The 16,005-nt window shown below is 41.7% G+C and overlaps 1 protein-coding gene across 4 annotated transcripts; it reads left to right on the forward strand.

Annotated features, from left to right (window-relative positions):
• The first annotated feature begins 356 nt into the window (after window positions 1-356).
• On the forward strand, window positions 357-15,865 carry LOC110537270 (TBC1 domain family member 8B). Of its 4 annotated transcripts, XM_021623187.2 has the most exons (21): window positions 357-961; window positions 4,477-4,587; window positions 4,789-4,907; window positions 5,324-5,549; window positions 5,721-5,961; window positions 6,121-6,328; window positions 6,429-6,596; window positions 7,380-7,541; window positions 7,723-7,873; window positions 8,012-8,226; window positions 8,323-8,440; window positions 8,591-8,876; window positions 9,053-9,185; window positions 9,269-9,367; window positions 9,461-9,529; window positions 9,679-9,919; window positions 10,073-10,138; window positions 12,246-12,338; window positions 12,629-12,676; window positions 12,796-12,893; window positions 13,069-15,865. In XM_021623187.2, exons 1-21 carry the CDS (start codon window positions 835-837, stop codon window positions 13,480-13,482), a joined length of 3,393 nt encoding a protein of 1,130 aa, XP_021478862.2. In that variant the 5' UTR covers window positions 357-834; the 3' UTR covers window positions 13,483-15,865. The 4 variants fall into 4 exon arrangements, 2 of the variants coding, with proteins under 2 accessions (XP_021478862.2, XP_021478863.2); XM_021623188.2 differs by lacking the exon at window positions 12,246-12,338 and having other exon boundaries at window positions 810-961; XR_005034929.1 differs by lacking the exons at window positions 12,246-12,338; window positions 12,796-12,893; window positions 13,069-15,865 and having other exon boundaries at window positions 810-961; window positions 9,681-9,919.
• Window positions 15,866-16,005: the final 140 nt, after the last annotated feature.

Raw genomic sequence — 16,005 nt, forward strand, 5'->3', positions numbered from 1 at the left:
AATTAAGAAAACATTTATTTTTTATTTTTATTAAATGAAAAATAAAATAAAAAACTAAGTAACTCCGCCAGAGTGTCTCTTTTGGGTCACTTTTGCCGGTCCCAAGCCCCGATAAAGGAGGAGGGTTGGAATTGTGACATAAAAAAAAACAAGAATTGACAGAAGAAAGTTCATTTGTAGTTCTAAACATATTTAGGGTGTTTTTGTACTCACTTTTTTGTCTCTCCCACGATGTTATTCCTCTCTCCTTCAGCGTCCATCACAATTACATGCACATGGCCAATTATGCTAATTAGGCGACGGCGTCATTTAGCGCCTTTTAGCACAGCCAATAGCTACTTTCCTTACTGAGAAGTTGGCAACACTGGACTGAATGGAGGCGGATAATTATTCGTTTTTTTACTCCGCTGTTCTCGGCTGGTTTCTGGAAGAAATTACCAGTCCTCACTGTCCGAGACTGGTTTTATGCGAGACCGGTCTCGAGTATTACAACACTGGTGTTTGTTTACACTGTATATACATCATTGTGCTTGACGCTCTAGTTATTATGTCGCAGTACTTTGAAGATATGACATTTGATACTTTTCGACCGAAAAGGACTATGGGAAATCACGTCAACAGTATCAAGCGAGCTCATTCTTGTGCATACACGCACCAACGTCAAGAAACTACAATCCCCAGAAGCCCTTGTATCGTTGACTTTGGCAAGGTTTCTGTGGACGTGGGAAAGGGTCTGCTCAGCGCTCACACAAACAAATGTCCATGGGTAAAGGTTGCAATCGAAATGAACAGCTTGACATGCACATTTGATTCAACATATATATGTGAATTAAAATGTGGCTTAAACCTGAAGAGATATTGCTGAAAAATGCATTAAAGTTATGGGTGGCAGAAAAAGGCAACGAATATTTCGTATTACAAAGGAGGCGAGGATATGGAGAAGGAGGAGGAGGTTTGACAGGTATGTGTTCTGTTCTTTGCTGGGCTGGTAAAACCCAGTGCCATTCTAGCAAAGTGTGCATGCCATCGGACAATAGTTAATATTTCCGGTCTCTTTTCTAACGTCTCCCTTCAGATTCTGTCATGTAAACATAGGGGTGGGAGGCAGACAGTTCTCCAGATCCTCGTGTCGAATGGACAGGCTGGACCCCAAACGTTAGTTTAGATTGCAATAGGAATTGCAATTTAACAGTTTACTACAGCTGGGATATTCAACCGAGGGTTCGCAGCGCCCAATGGGCCTGCGTAGGTACTGCAGGGGTTCGCCAAAATGTTAGATTTTTTTTGTGTGGATTTCCCCCCCCACAATTATAAATATTGCTAGCAACAACAGAATAAACACATTTTAAATGACATACCTACCGTAGATCTAATTTATTTTTCCACTCCTAATATTGACCAAATGACACTAATTGGTGCCATTTACACTCACTGGAGTAACTGACATAGGCTACCAGTGCGAATAGGCTACCAGTGCTGCTGGTAAGCTTTCTTGACTTGGACATCTTTTTTGGCCAACACATGGCTAACCTTTACTTACACAGCTGCTCTTAGCGAAAATGTGTTTAGAGTTTCCTTTCTAGCTAATAGGCAATGTTGGAGTCCTATTCCAAACTATCCACCAAATCTATTAATTTTAAAATGTTGATTACATCTCCTTGCCATTATCATTCACCTGCGTGAACGTATGATGGGCTTCCCTGGGTCGCTGGTTTTCCTGGGATGGTGTCCCTAGGCAAGAAAAGGTTGAAGATGGTATAGCCTGCCTACGATACAGATGATTTACTTTGTTACCACTAACTAAGCCATCAAGAAAATTGCCTCTGTTTAGGCTGCAAACCACTGTCACAACACTTGATGATGCTGTCAGAGATGTCTGTTGATTTGGTACACACACACACAAAATGACACAGTAGTGTCATATTGGGTTGCTGACATTTGCTTTAGCTTTATAGGTGGAGCAGTAGGTTATACTGAGGGCACACAGCACTTCTGTATGATAATGTACTCAGGCATGATGCCCTAGAGAGGCAGAAGAGCCAGGTCAGTGCTCATCCGTTCCATAGTCCCTGTCTGGTCTACTGATTCCTAGCTTTTGAAATGGGATGATCCTATTCTACATCATGAAAATAGTGTTTGTTGATCTTTGAGATCAATGCTTCCCTATTTTATAACACATTGATCCTCCTTAAACATGCAAGTCAGCAGTCCGTGAACACGTTTACATGTGCCCAGTGTTCTGGATAGTAGCTCATATCCCGCTTAGTCTTATCTTATTCGGGATAAGCGGTTTACATGCACCTTTGATATCCCGCTCACGACTATCCCTGTATCCATGAATAAACAGAATAGTCCTCATTTCAGTTCATATGGGGTAAATGGAATAGTAACTGAAATATGGACCCCTGATTGTAGGCCTATAACCTCTCACATTTAGCATAAAATAATATTTAATTTCTTACAGTAAAATTCTACAACAAATGTAGATTTTTTTCTTGGGACAGGAGTTGAGAAATATTATTTATTTCTTTCAACATCTCTTGAGAAAATGCAAATGCACATGTCATGTGTTATCTTTGACACTGTTATGCAAGCAGACAGTATTTCAACCACATAAAATATGTGCCCAAGATGAACTGAGATCTTTTAATTTCCAGGTTTCTATTAAATATTTTGCACATGACCAATCTTTCCGCTGTTTTGGAGTTTTCTCCCTGGACCCTAAACAAAACAGACAACTTTACTGGTGTTAGATTACTATTGCATTCATTCTATCGATGGAAGACATTATTCTGGTGAGCACTACTTTATTTACTCTTTTAGGGCAAAACGTTATGACAGAAGTGAAGCTACATGTATCTAACTATAGTTGACAAATGGCCTACCAAATGTCCAAAATTATAATATGGCCTACCAAATGTCCAAAATTATAATATGGCCTACCAAATGTCGGAGATTCTAAGAAGAAACGGTTCAGTACGGAGGAGCCTACCAGCAAAATAAATTAAGAAATGTATTGGTTTGAACTGCACAGGTAGCCTACTTTTTGAAGTGATTTGTTTAACAATCAGATAAAAACATCACACAATATGGGAAACTGAGCCTGTGTAAACTGCAAAAAACATCAAACAGGATAAGATGTTTACATGCCACAGTATCCCGTTTATGATCAGTATATCCCAGGCATGTTATCCAGGTTTCTCATAACCGGGATACAAGCCTTTTCGGGGTTATTGTAAACAGGATATGTTTATACCCGTCAATACAAAACAGAATACTTGAGTATCCCGAATAATAGTGGGATATTGGTGTGCATGTAAACGAGGTAAAAAAATAATAAATGACACCAAGAGTGAGTAGGCAGGCTAACTTGTCTGCAATAATGCAATCAGTGAATGTCAGTTGTCCGTTTCCCAATAATAGTAGTTTCCCAATAATAGTAGTTTTTCTTGCACATGGTCACACAGCCTCTGACAAGCCAATTATCAGCTGTTGATCACAGTAATCCACTTGACTGAAACAGAATAGCTAACTTTCACATTTGCCACATCTCTAAAACAAAAAATGGCAATCTGGTGTCCTTCTAGTCTATTGAAGCTGCCGGTGCCAGTGGCTGTAGTCTACCGATAGTAATGGTACATGTCTCTGTAAAAAAGAGGGACACTGAGAACACCATCTAGCTCTGTCCCTCAGAACATCAGAGCTATAATTACAGGTAAGTAATGGGTTTGATGAAGTGGAACACAATAGCTTTCTCTTCTGACTGGGCTAATGATGGTGGAGGCCCCCCAGGGTCTGCTCTCCTCCTGTTCAACGTCTCCCCTGAAGCCCCCTCTAACTCAAGGACCTTTTTATCCTGAAGTATCCAGATGTAAATCTCAAATGGCCACAGGGCAGAGGGCAGGCAATTATTTAGGGATACCTGCTCACTTAATTGGGCCCTTGCAGATGCACAGGTTTTTTACGTAGCAATTCTGCCAAACTTTTATAATGGATGATTAACAGGGGAAATGAACTCTGTGTCATCAGTTCATAGATGTGGTCTAGTCCACCAGCCAGCTCTTGGTAGCAATTAACCTGGGGGTGAGGTTAAGGCCACTGTACAGCTGTGTCATGATCCCCCAGCCCAGCAGCCATAGATGCTGCTGATGCAGTCGGGCCGGGATAGCAGTAAAGGCCTAGCTCTGACCTTGTTAATAATATATGAAGGCAACTACGGTCCTAGATAGGTAACACAACACTGTTGATTTGAACCACGACAGGCAGGACACTTGAATGTGATGATAATCAGCACAATGAGTTTTCCACTATTCTATGTTACATGATTGATAACCCAGGTGGGAGGGCTGTTTTGTTTGCTAGATACTGTAAAATCAATAGGCATGAAATTGCCTCATGATTTTAAAATGTCTTATCATGCATGTCTAATGTCTGACTGTTAATGGGAAGTATGATTGTTGCTTACTTTTTTGACAGGTCTTCTGGTTGGAACTCTTGATACGATGATGGATTCCACGTCTAAGGTCGCTCCATTTCGCATTCTACACCAGACACCGGACTCTCAGATCTACTGGTCAATAGCATGTGGTGAGAGTTTTTGCTCTACATTTTCTCAACTATCCCCATTGTCAGAATAGCCACAAGTAAACATTAAAGGCTACAGTCATGTAAAACTACAATCATGTAATAACAACCTTTTCGGATTGTATTTTAGTCAACACTCATTTCCCATTTTGTGACAATAGATGGCTTAGTCATGCATTGTGACTGAGTTTTCCCTGTGATTAGGTGGCACCAAGGAGGAGATCAACCAACATTGGGAGTGGCTGGAGAAGAACATCATGAGAACCTTGTCTGTGTTTGACTCCAGCGATGACATCACCAGCTTTGTGCAGGGCAAGATCAGAGTAAGTAATCGCTACAGATAATTAAACACACAGTTTACACAGACACTACTATTGTTGATCTCTGCCACTCTCACAGGGAGATGGAGGCCTCCTACAGACTTAATGATGTATTCATATAGTGAAGCCTACTGATGCAGCAAGCGCTTACTCTTTGAAAACAGTTGGTGGTGATTATGGTCTTTCACTGATCACTGTTTCTGATATGAAAACCTTTGACTGTTTATTGAAAGCTAAGAAAATGATAGTAGGTTTGTAATAAAAATGTGAATATAAGAAACAATATGATGCAAATTTCTATGCCTTGACATAAATGTTACAGAATGGAGATGGCATGCTGATGTGTTTAGACTGCTAATTATATTTGTTTCCTTCAGTGACCATGAGATATATGTTGTCCTCCTCTTCTCTCTATAAAGGGACTGATTGCTGAGGAAGGGAAGGTGTCAGGCGTGCAGGAGGACGACCCTGAGAAGTTCCGTGAAGCACTGCTGAGGTTTGAGAAATGGTTTGACCTCCCTCAGAAGGAGAAGCTGGTCACCTACTACTCCTGTAGCTACTGGAGGGGCCGCGTGCCCTGCCAGGGCTGGCTCTACCTCAGCACCAACTTCCTGTCCTTCTACTCATATCTGCTGGGCTCTGAGGGTGAGACGAGACAGAAACCTGAACAAGCCCTCACTGTTGACTAACAGTCACTTAAATGCAGGAACTGTCAGGCTTCATCCATTTACTTGTATTTGGATACAGTATTATCATTCCATGTCATGACAGAAGGGCAGCGAGTTACTCATTAAAGATAATCTTTTTCCACTTCAGTGAAGCTTGTAGTCTCGTGGAATGAGATCTGGAGGCTGGAGAAAACGTCCAATGTCATTCTGACGGAGAGCATTCATGTGTTGGCCAATGGGGAGGACCACTACTTCTCGATGTTCCTACACCTCAGTGAGACCTTTCTGATCATGGAGCAGCTTGCTGACTACTCCATCAAACGCCTATTTGATAAGGAGACCTTCCAGGAAGAGCCCTCCCTCTCAGACCCATTACAGATCACCAAGAGGTATACTGCCTGTCACTGTTCTTTTTTTACTCATATTTGACAAGTTATTTCAGGACACCATAGTGAATGGAGATGATATTGATTTTTTTTTGTTTACTACCTCCATGCTCTCAAGCTGTCCTCCCTTTTTCATTACTTTCCTTTTTTGCTCTCCTTCAGAGGCTTGGAAACTAATGCTAGAAATGAGCAATTCCGGGCCTTCTTCAGGCTGCCTAAAGAGGAGAACCTGCTGGAGGTTTATGAGAGCTTCCTATGGGTTCCATTCAGCCACTTCAACACGCTTGGGAAGATCTGTCTGTCTGAGAGCTACCTGTGTTTCGCTAGCCAGGATGGCAGCCAGTGCCACGTCATCATCCCCATGAGAGAGGCAAGACATATCACACTACCTTGACACTAAACTAATTTAATAACCTTGGTGGCTCAGTGGTTTTGCTCAATGTTGTTGACCCAAACACCTATCCTTGCAGGTGATTGGTGTGGAGAAACCGGACCGTAGCAGCAGGGCTTTGACTGTGTGTGTGCGGGGTAAGAGAGCTCTGAGGTTCTCTGAAGTTCGGGACTTTGAGCGTCTCGGCAATGCAATACGGAGGAGGTGTGGGATGACTGCCAGTCCTCAACACTCTGCATCAACTGAGGTGACTAACTTCCTGTTTTGGACCTTCTTACTGCTAGGTCTCTGCCCCAAGGGGACAATTCCAGTCCGTCTGCAACCCTCCAACTGTGTCTAAGGGGGCTTTCACATCAAATTGGTTAAACCGTTTTTTCCTCACTCTGGTGCGTTTACCCTCTTGGTCGGTTAATTTGAACTGGTGTGAACACTCTAACTGCACTCGGGAGCGCACCAAACAATGCACCTTCTCTCAAAAAGGGTGATCTCGGTCCATTTGCATTCGTACCGTGGTGTGTTTCACTGCAGGTGTGAACGCAGTTTGGACCAAGCACAGGAAAAGAAGCAAAGATGTGCAGTATTATTGGTTGTTTGACAATGAGCATTTGATCAAATGCACGCATTATCAGAACTTGGTTTCTCTGAAACATTTTGTGAGTAGCAGCACATTTATGAGCACATCCTATGCAGATTAGATTTAGACCGGGGCTATACATGGGATATAGGCTACTGAATACATTCACTGCACGTTGTAGTTAGAGCAACTATTGCACTATTTTCCTCCCAAATGTTGTTGGAAGACCTAAGCTAAAGTATTATAACGATTGGCTGGGACACACAAGTGATGCTCCATGATGATCATAGATGGATTTAACATGAGCATTTTTGCCCAATAAACAATATACTTGCATGAACATGTTAGTTCGTTTGACATTTGGCAGTGTGTAACCAACTGGACCAAATGAAAAATATCTGCCAGGCTATAATTGCTGCCATTGAAAACAAACTGTGGGTTCACTGTGCCTTGCAGGGCATCAGAGGGGAGTGCCAAAACCTCATCAATCACTTTGAGGACAACCCAGAGGAGGTGGCAATGATGGTGGGACAGAAGGAGAGCAGCAAGACTGTCAGCAATGAGGCCCTCATGACTGTGTTCCACCCCCAGGATGCTGAAAACCTGGATCCCAAAATGGTGGGATTTTACTCTAAAATATGACCTTCTCTCCTAATATGAAGAAATAAACAATTTCTGGTTTCTCCAGGAGTGCTGTTTTTTCCACCCAGTGTGAGAATGTGCTCTCCTTGTACTGTCTAGGTGTCTCAGCCTTGACAGCTCATTTATTATTCCGCTGTTTAATCTCTGTGCCTGACAGCTAAAGGAGAAGATGAAGGAGCAGTCATGGAACATCCACTTCTCAGAGTATGGCCGTGGCACCAGTATGTTCTGTACCAAGAAGACACGAGACCTGATTGTGCGTGGTGTCCCTGAGGCCTTAAGAGGAGAGCTCTGGATGCTCTTCTCAGGTTCTGTTTGATATGGCTATTTCACTGTTATTTGGCTCATATGTCTCCTTCACTGATGTGTAAAAGTTTGGTATCTTTAATGTTTTGCAATATGTGTTTTATTTAAATATGGTGTGGTGTTTTGCCTTGGTACCATAGGTGCAGTCAATGACATGGCCGTTAACCCTGGGTATTACAGTGAGATAGTGGATAAGTCTCTGGGGACCAGCACCCTTGCCACTGATGAGATAGAGAGAGACCTGCACCGCTCCCTACCAGAGCACCCTGCCTTCCAGAGCGACACAGGCATCTCTGCCCTGCGCAGAGTTCTCACTGCATATGCCTACAGGAACCCCAAAATCGGATATTGCCAGGTGCTAAGCTAGAAACCCCTATAACACTTCCCTGCGTTCGTTCTCTCAAAAAGCTCATAGGCATCTTTACATCTATCCTCCTTTTCTCTTGTGAAGGCCATGAACATCCTGACGTCGGTCCTGTTGCTCTATGCTAAAGAGGAGGAGGCTTTCTGGCTGCTAGTGGCTGTCTGTGAGAGGATGCTGCCTGACTACTTTAACCGCAGGATCATTGGTGAGAGACGCAGCTGAATAACAATATAATTTTCAGTGTTGCATCACGTTAAATATATGTGTGTATGTGTGTTTGATACTGAATACCTGGCTTACACTTTCTCCCATAACTGCTATAAATCCTGTTTACAAATATTTTGTATTTCCTCAGGTGCCCTGGTGGACCAGGCGGTGTTTGAGGAGCTGATCCGAATGCACCTCACCCAGCTGACGGAGCACATGACAGACCTGACCTTCTTCTCCTCTGTGTCCCTGTCCTGGTTCCTCACCCTGTTTATCAGTGTCCTGCCCATAGAGAGTGCGGTCAACGTGGTCGACTGCTTCTTCTACGACGGCATCAAAGCCATCCTGCAGCTGGGCCTGGCTGTGCTCGACTACAACATGGAGGGTTTGATTAGCTCCCATGACGACGCTGAGGCAGTCACCATCCTCAGCAAGTGAGTGTCAACACAGAGAGGGCGAGATCTGAAGGTCAACTGAATTGGTTATTTCAAAGTACTGTATTAGGTTTATGATGGATTGTGAAGTAACAATCTCCAAAACAGTGAGTTAATTCTACAGGAATGCCCATCTTGTTCATGTTACTTAACTGCTGCTCTGTTTGCCCTGGCAGGTTTTTCGATAATGTGACCAATAAGGACAGTCCTCTACCACAAACAGTGCAGCAAAACTCAGTGGGGAACAACGACAAAGCATCATCCCTCTCCAAGGTGGACATCAGTGATCTCATCAAAGAAGCCTATGAGGTACTGTAACGGTCAGTGTTGCTAGGACTGACCCCATGTCTCAATGTCAGGCTTGTCATTTAGCCTTTTTAATTTGCTTATAGAAATATGGAGACATGAAATCAGAGGAAGTAGAGCGCATGCGGAAAAGAAACAAACTGTATGTAATCCAAACATTAGAGGATACGACTAAACAAAATGTGGTGAGTGGCACATCCTCAAACTTCCATTGCAACCTTTTGGCATTGTTTACAACAATATGATGTAGGATTAATTGATATTTACTTTTTCCTCAGCTACGGGTAGTGTCACAAGAAGTAAAGTTCAGTGCTTCCCAGCTTGATAACCTTTATGCATTGTTCAAGGTATCATAATCACTGCTGCATACTGTACACTACATGCATTAATATTCCTTCTCATAGACACAGAGTTGACATGACTGGCATGAAAAATGGAAATTTGTTGAAAAGACAGATTTAACTGCTGGAAATTGAGTACTTCAATGTGTTTCCAGAGGCAACATTTCCTCAGCTGCTACTGGACGATGAACAGCCCAGTGCTGCTACACCACGACCCCAGCCTGGCCTATCTGGAGCAGTACCAGCTGGGCTTCCATCAGTTCAGGGTGCTCTTCTCCCTCCTGGAGCCCTGGTCCCTCTGCAGCGACAACGATGCCCTCTTCCTCTGGGCCTTCCGCCTGCTGGATGAGAACCAGGATGGCCTTGTCAACTTCAAAGAGTTCTGCTGTGCCCTGGGTAAGGCTAGACCAGTGCTCTGATGCATTGCTACAGGTCTATGATCGCTGTGCCCATCCTCCGTTTTCACCATTATCTGTGTGAACGGTATGTCACATCTAATTCTGCATCAAACTCATGCAACCTTTCATGCAAATGTTGTTCTTTCTGCAGACATTTTGTACAGTGGCACTTTTACCAACAAACTGAAATTCCTGTTCAAGCTTCATCAGCCACCAGGTAAGTAAGATCACCAGAAACTGCATAAGCACCTTCTCTCTCACTTGTCATTCTACATCCATGATACTTTTGATCTGTATTCCTTCTGCTTGAATACATCATTTAGAATAAAAAACTCATCTAACTCCAAATTCGCCAGGTCGCAGTTGTAGTTGCTGTGTACATTTGCAAATACTGTGCCAAATCATATGGGAAGATTGCAACAATGATGCAGAATCATCTGGCCAAGTGTGTAAAGTTCCCTCAGCGCTCACAACAAGCAACCTCTGACAAAAGTCCCTCTACTTCTATTCGAGGTGAAAATGATGAATCAGACACCTTATCGATAGCAACAGCTCATGGTTCTCCTGGAATCAGAAGTTTGGATGAACGTAGTCAGAGAAATGGATGAACGTAGTCAGACAAATGTATTGGAAGAGATTTCTGAATGTTCTTCGCCCAGCATACACCCCTCCAACCAGATATGCTTTATCTACTCATTTGCTGGATGCAAATGCACTTCAACCGAGTTCAAGTGAAGGTCAAGCAAATCATAGAGAAAGCAGCCTGTATTGCAATCATCTCTGATGGGTGGACGAATGTTCGTGGGCAAGGAATAATTAACTACTTCATCTCCACCCCTCAACCAGTATTCTACAAGAGCACAGACACAAGTGACAACAGACACACCGGTCTCTACATTGCAGATGAGCTGAAGGCAGTCATCAATGACCTTGGACCCCAGAAGGTATTTGCACTGGTGACAAACAATGCTGCGAACATAAAGGCTGCTTGGTCTAAAGTGGAGGAGTCTTACCCTCATATCCATTGGCTGTGCTGCTCATGCATTGAATCTGCTCCTCAAGGACATCATGGCACTGAAAACAATGGATACACTCTACAAGAGAGCCAAGGAAATGGTTAGGTATGTGAAGGGTCATCAAGTTATAGCAGCAATCTACCTCACCAAGCAAAGTGAGAAGAATAAGAGCACCACATTGAAGCTGCCCAGCAACACCCGTTGGGGTGGTGTTGTCATCATGTTTGACAGTCTCCTGGAGGGGAAGGAGTCTCTCCAATAAATGGCCAAATCACAGTCTGCTGATATGGACAGCCCCATCAAGAGGATCCTCCTGGGTGATGTATTTTTTGGAGAGAGTGGTAAGAAGCCTGAAACTCCTGAAACCTATAGCAGTAGCCATTGCACGGATTGAGGGAGACAATGCCATCCTGTCTGATGTTCAGACTCTGCTTGCAGAGAAGAAATCCGTACTGCCCTGCCCACTTCACAGTTGCTCCAAGCAGAGGAAACTGTAGTTCTGAAATACATCAAAAAACGTGAAGACTTCTGCCTGAAGCCCATACTCGCGGCAGTGTACATGTTGGACCCCAAGTATGCTGACAAGAGCATCCTGTCTGGTGCAGAGATCAACAAGGCTTATGAGGTTTTTGAGCCTGACAACGAGCCATCCTCCTCAAGGTTGGAAAGTGACAGTGAAGATAAGGCCTCAGTCTGATGTTCAAGAGGTGGATATTGAGGAGGTCCAGGGAGAAGACATGGAAACCTGAGAGGAAGACAATCAAAGCTTTAGTTTCTAGACTATCATTTTACAGATGTATGTTTAAAAAAATAAATGGGAGATGTGATAGATTATTGGGGATCATTCAATATTCCCTTTTGTTGTTCAGTGAAAGCATCCCATGTGAAGAGTCAACTCATTTCATTAAAGCTCAATTCATAACTAATTTTTTGTTTTTTTTCCTATTGTAAGGATTTAATAATTTGCAATTATGTCTACTTATGATAAGGTAGAAGGATTATGTTTGTCTCCATATGATATGGTAAATATATCCAATGCAAAAAAACATCTACATTTTAAATGGTATTAATATGAATTTGCATATATTTCCATTAATTCCCACGGAAAGTTTCCACCTCTGAATATTCCCCAAAATGTGCAACCGTACTCCCAGTATAGTTTTGCTGTGGACTGTGCCCTTCTAATTTCAACTGTACTGTATATTTCGTGCCACTCTTCTATTCACCAACTAATCTCTTTGTTAACTGTTTCTTACGTCTGTCCCTACAGTAATGTTGCATGCTCTCACAGACAATGTCTTCTTCTAGCTTTCACAGGGAGTCCTTTCCACTCAAAAGGCCAAAGACTTCCTCACTTTATTCCAATGACTGACGACCTATCCCACTTGAGTCGATTGACTGGTCAGCTTGCTTTGCTCTTTTCTTTCTCTGCTATAACCATTTCACTATTGGCTTCTCTGTGCTTTTCTCTTTAGTAAATGCTCATCTGTCTGTTTGTCTTTAACAATTTCTTAAGTTGGTCTCTTTTTTCATGTACAATTTGTTTCACTACGATCTAGATATGTGTTCTTGTAGACAAGGTTTATATATGATATAATTTCTAACTGGTTATGGTTTAGAATAGCAAAATGTACTTTACAGTTACTGTATGACTTCCTTTGACTTATATGAATGTACTTTACACTATGTAGTGTCTGATCTCCCAGAAGATGGCGTGATCAGGAAAAGCCCTGAAAGAGGTAATTTATTTGGCCTGTCTCTTTTTTTCTTTTACCAAGCTCTTCACAATATTGCTAATTTAAACAGATGATCGTTGTACACATGACCCATTTGTGTCTGAAAACTGCACTTTCCACAGGCAAAGGGAAAGTGGATCTGCAGGCCTACCTGAAACAATGGCAAGATGAGATACTAAAGAAAGAGGAGAGCATCAAGGATTTACCCAGAATTAACCAGGTAAATACACCCATATCTAGGTTAACATTTAGTCAATCAGGTGAATATGCAATGCAGATATCTTTCCAACAGATCAACTTTGAACAATTTAATCCACATGTTATGTCATTACTTTATGCAAAAAGAAACACAATGACGAAATCTTAATTGTATTCATCCTTTTTTTTGGTGTCAGGCTCAGTTCATCCAGTTCTCCAAAACGCTCTACAATCTGTTCCATGGTGACCCAGAAGAGGAGTCTCTGTACCGTGCTGTGGCTCGTGTCACCAGTCTTCTGCTGAGGATGGAAGAAGTAGGGCGCAGGCTCCAGGAGCCCACTAGCCCCACCCAGGCTGCCCCAGAGGGGGCTCTACTCAACAGGGAGGCCTGCAGCACCCCTGAGAGAAGCTCAGACACCCCTTGCGCTACCATCACTCTGGAGGCAGGCTCCATCCCACAGGAGGTGGAGTGGTCATTCGCCTTTGAGCAGATCTTGGCATCGCTGCTCAACGAGCCTGTCCTTGTGCGCTTCTTTGAGAGGCCTGTGGACATTCAGGCCCGACTGGACCATGCCAAGGGTGCTCAGTTGAAAGCTAAGACAAACAAGTGAACTGAAGGATACACTGTGGTTCTGAACTTCTCAAAGCCAATAAGTCTCTGTTCACCATTCTCTACTGTTCTTCCTCCGCCTGGTTAGGTAACAGGAGTAGATTCTAAGCCAACCTTGTTCACTGTAACCAAACGCAAGGAATACACTCGTAGAGAATACATTCACACCTTTTAACGCCTATAGATTCCAGTCGTATCTGGTAGATTCATTGTTTTAGTCCTGTCATCTGCACACCAGCAAACCTGCTCAAGCATCTTGCTTCTATGTGCCAAAGTGTTTTTTCTCATGCAGCCTTAAATCGCTTGGCTAATTTTTAGAAACACCAGGCTTTCAAATTGGGGTAAGTGTGATCAGTTGACCTGTGTGGAATATGTAGGGAGCAGCAACACTCCAGGGTAATCACTTGAAGTCAACAATGGAAGTCAATCATTGCATGAAACCAGCACATGTAGATGGGAAAGATAATTGTATATGATACCTTTACTGTTGCTCATCCATAATTATGCAATGAATGAAACCTAGAATGGAGAGATGAAAGAGACATCACCATGTTATTGTATTTCTGGGTTTACTTTGTAATGACGGGAAATGGCTAATTTATTTCTGTTAATTTTGTGGAGAGGGGCTTTTGAAAACGATGGGAAAGGCCCAAGGATGTTAAAGGCCCAAGGATGATTGTCGGAATTCTAAATTTCAGTTTTTTTACAACCTATATTATGCTTTTGACGTCAGATTCCATTTGTTTTGTTGAAGTATCATGAGTGAGGGAAGAAGAGCATGTTGTAATTGCCATTTCAAATCACTGTCAGGACACAAACTAAAAACAAATTGGATAGTTGCAGTTGAGGCAACCAATGTTGACAAAGGAGGACATTGTGCAATATTTTTTATCTGTCTTGAGTCTTCAAGGGAAATTAAGTAATGTATATATCATTTGATATACAGAGGAATGGACAATAAACATGTCTTATGATTGTTTTCTTTTGATTGATATTGTATAGTTTAATTGATTTTCAAAGGGATTACTAAATATTTTTCAGAGTAAATGTTATATTCATATGTTTTTTATCATGTCTTGTAAAAGGAAATTCTTGTTTGATTATATTTGTGAGACTGAAGATGAAATGATTTGATAGGTGTAACTGGTAGTGTGGCCTGTTAAACATTCCTTTGTATATGGTTTTCCTTTTTTGAAGTCCTTTAAAGCATGAAACTGTGCATGGGCATGGATACCTTATGATAACTAATCAGTCCAAATGCGACACAGTTGGTTCTGAATGACTTTATTTCTTGGTTTGATGTGGACTGTAAAATGCAGACTTTTTGTCATTGTTTATTGAAAGAACCTGCTTCAATGTCCTCTGTGTATTATGGATATTCATATTTTACATAAGCAGTTATAAATGTTTATTTATTTTCAAAATTAGTCTGTCAGGAAAAGGACAGCTGAGCAACTTTTACATGGTTTGTATTTTCTGTATTTGAGCGTTCTTCCTCAGTGCCATCTGCGTACAAAATCAAACCTTGCTGTTATATTATAGTCTCATAAATAGACCCCTTATCCCACACCAATAATCACTTGGCTTAGTAAATATTTCTAAAATGCTGTTCCTTGTTATAATAGCTGCTAAGATGAATATACGTATTTGTCACTTTAAAGCCTTTACTTGACAGCACAATATTGTAAAATATCATAGAGAGGTAGCTACTCTGCGTTTAAAAAAAAAATCAATATAGTAAAGTTATAAGAGCCCATATTCATTGGAGAACAAGTGTTAGTGTTGGAAATTAGCAGTTTACTCTTTACATTGCATTAGTGGTGACTTGAGTGGGAAGTTAAATTCACCTGTGAACAAGTCTATTAAAATATTTGCAGGGCAATTACCTTTTGAAATGCCACAATTCTCAATTTGTCATGATAGATTGTTGTGGACTACACTCACATTTAGAAATAAAGAGATTGTGTATAGGCTTTATTGGTTATGCTCTAGATGTGTAGTCAGATCTTTATCAACTTGATGCAATACATAGGATAATTGCGTATTACCAGTGGAACTATATTTTACCTTTTATTTTACCTTTAAGCTATTTACGCTTTAAGATGACTCTCATAGCACAAATGTATTTGGGCCTACTTATTGTAAATGTAATTGCTTGGTTGCCAATTAATGGTCTTACAATAATCACAGCTAACGTAAATATAATTTAAGTCTATACTGCCTGTTTTTGTTGGGGGGCGGTTCTGGAGGAAAATGAATCCTATGGAATGTTATGTAGTTTTTGATCTGCCTGTGCCTACCACAAGTGGCACTTTATGTGAATGTCAAACATCTTGAAATGAAATAAAATGTTACAATGTAATAAAATAATCTTAGACATCAAATCTGTTTCTTTGAATGAAAGAGTTGTTTTACAAATAGACCAAGTGAATGAATGGAACAGCCAGGACGGGTTTGAACCACTTCTTCAGGTCATAGTTTGCTATGCTTACGTAGAGAGATACACCTACCATGTTTCCCTCTT

This window comes from Oncorhynchus mykiss, chromosome 12, assembly GCF_013265735.2.
Source record: "Oncorhynchus mykiss isolate Arlee chromosome 12, USDA_OmykA_1.1, whole genome shotgun sequence".
NCBI classification, from domain to species: domain Eukaryota; kingdom Metazoa; phylum Chordata; class Actinopteri; order Salmoniformes; family Salmonidae; genus Oncorhynchus; species Oncorhynchus mykiss.

Excerpts from the sequence above, each read along its gene's own strand:
- LOC110537270 (XM_021623187.2), top strand. The coding sequence starts at position 835 with ATGTGGCTTAAACCTGAAGAGATATTGCTGAAAAATGCATTAAAGTTA. Across the intron at positions 6,329-6,428 it reads TCATCATCCCCATGAGAGAG|GTGATTGGTGTGGAGAAACC; the intron begins GCAAGACATATC and ends CTATCCTTGCAG. Across the intron at positions 8,877-9,052 it reads GCAGTCACCATCCTCAGCAA|GTTTTTCGATAATGTGACCA; the intron begins GTGAGTGTCAAC and ends TTGCCCTGGCAG.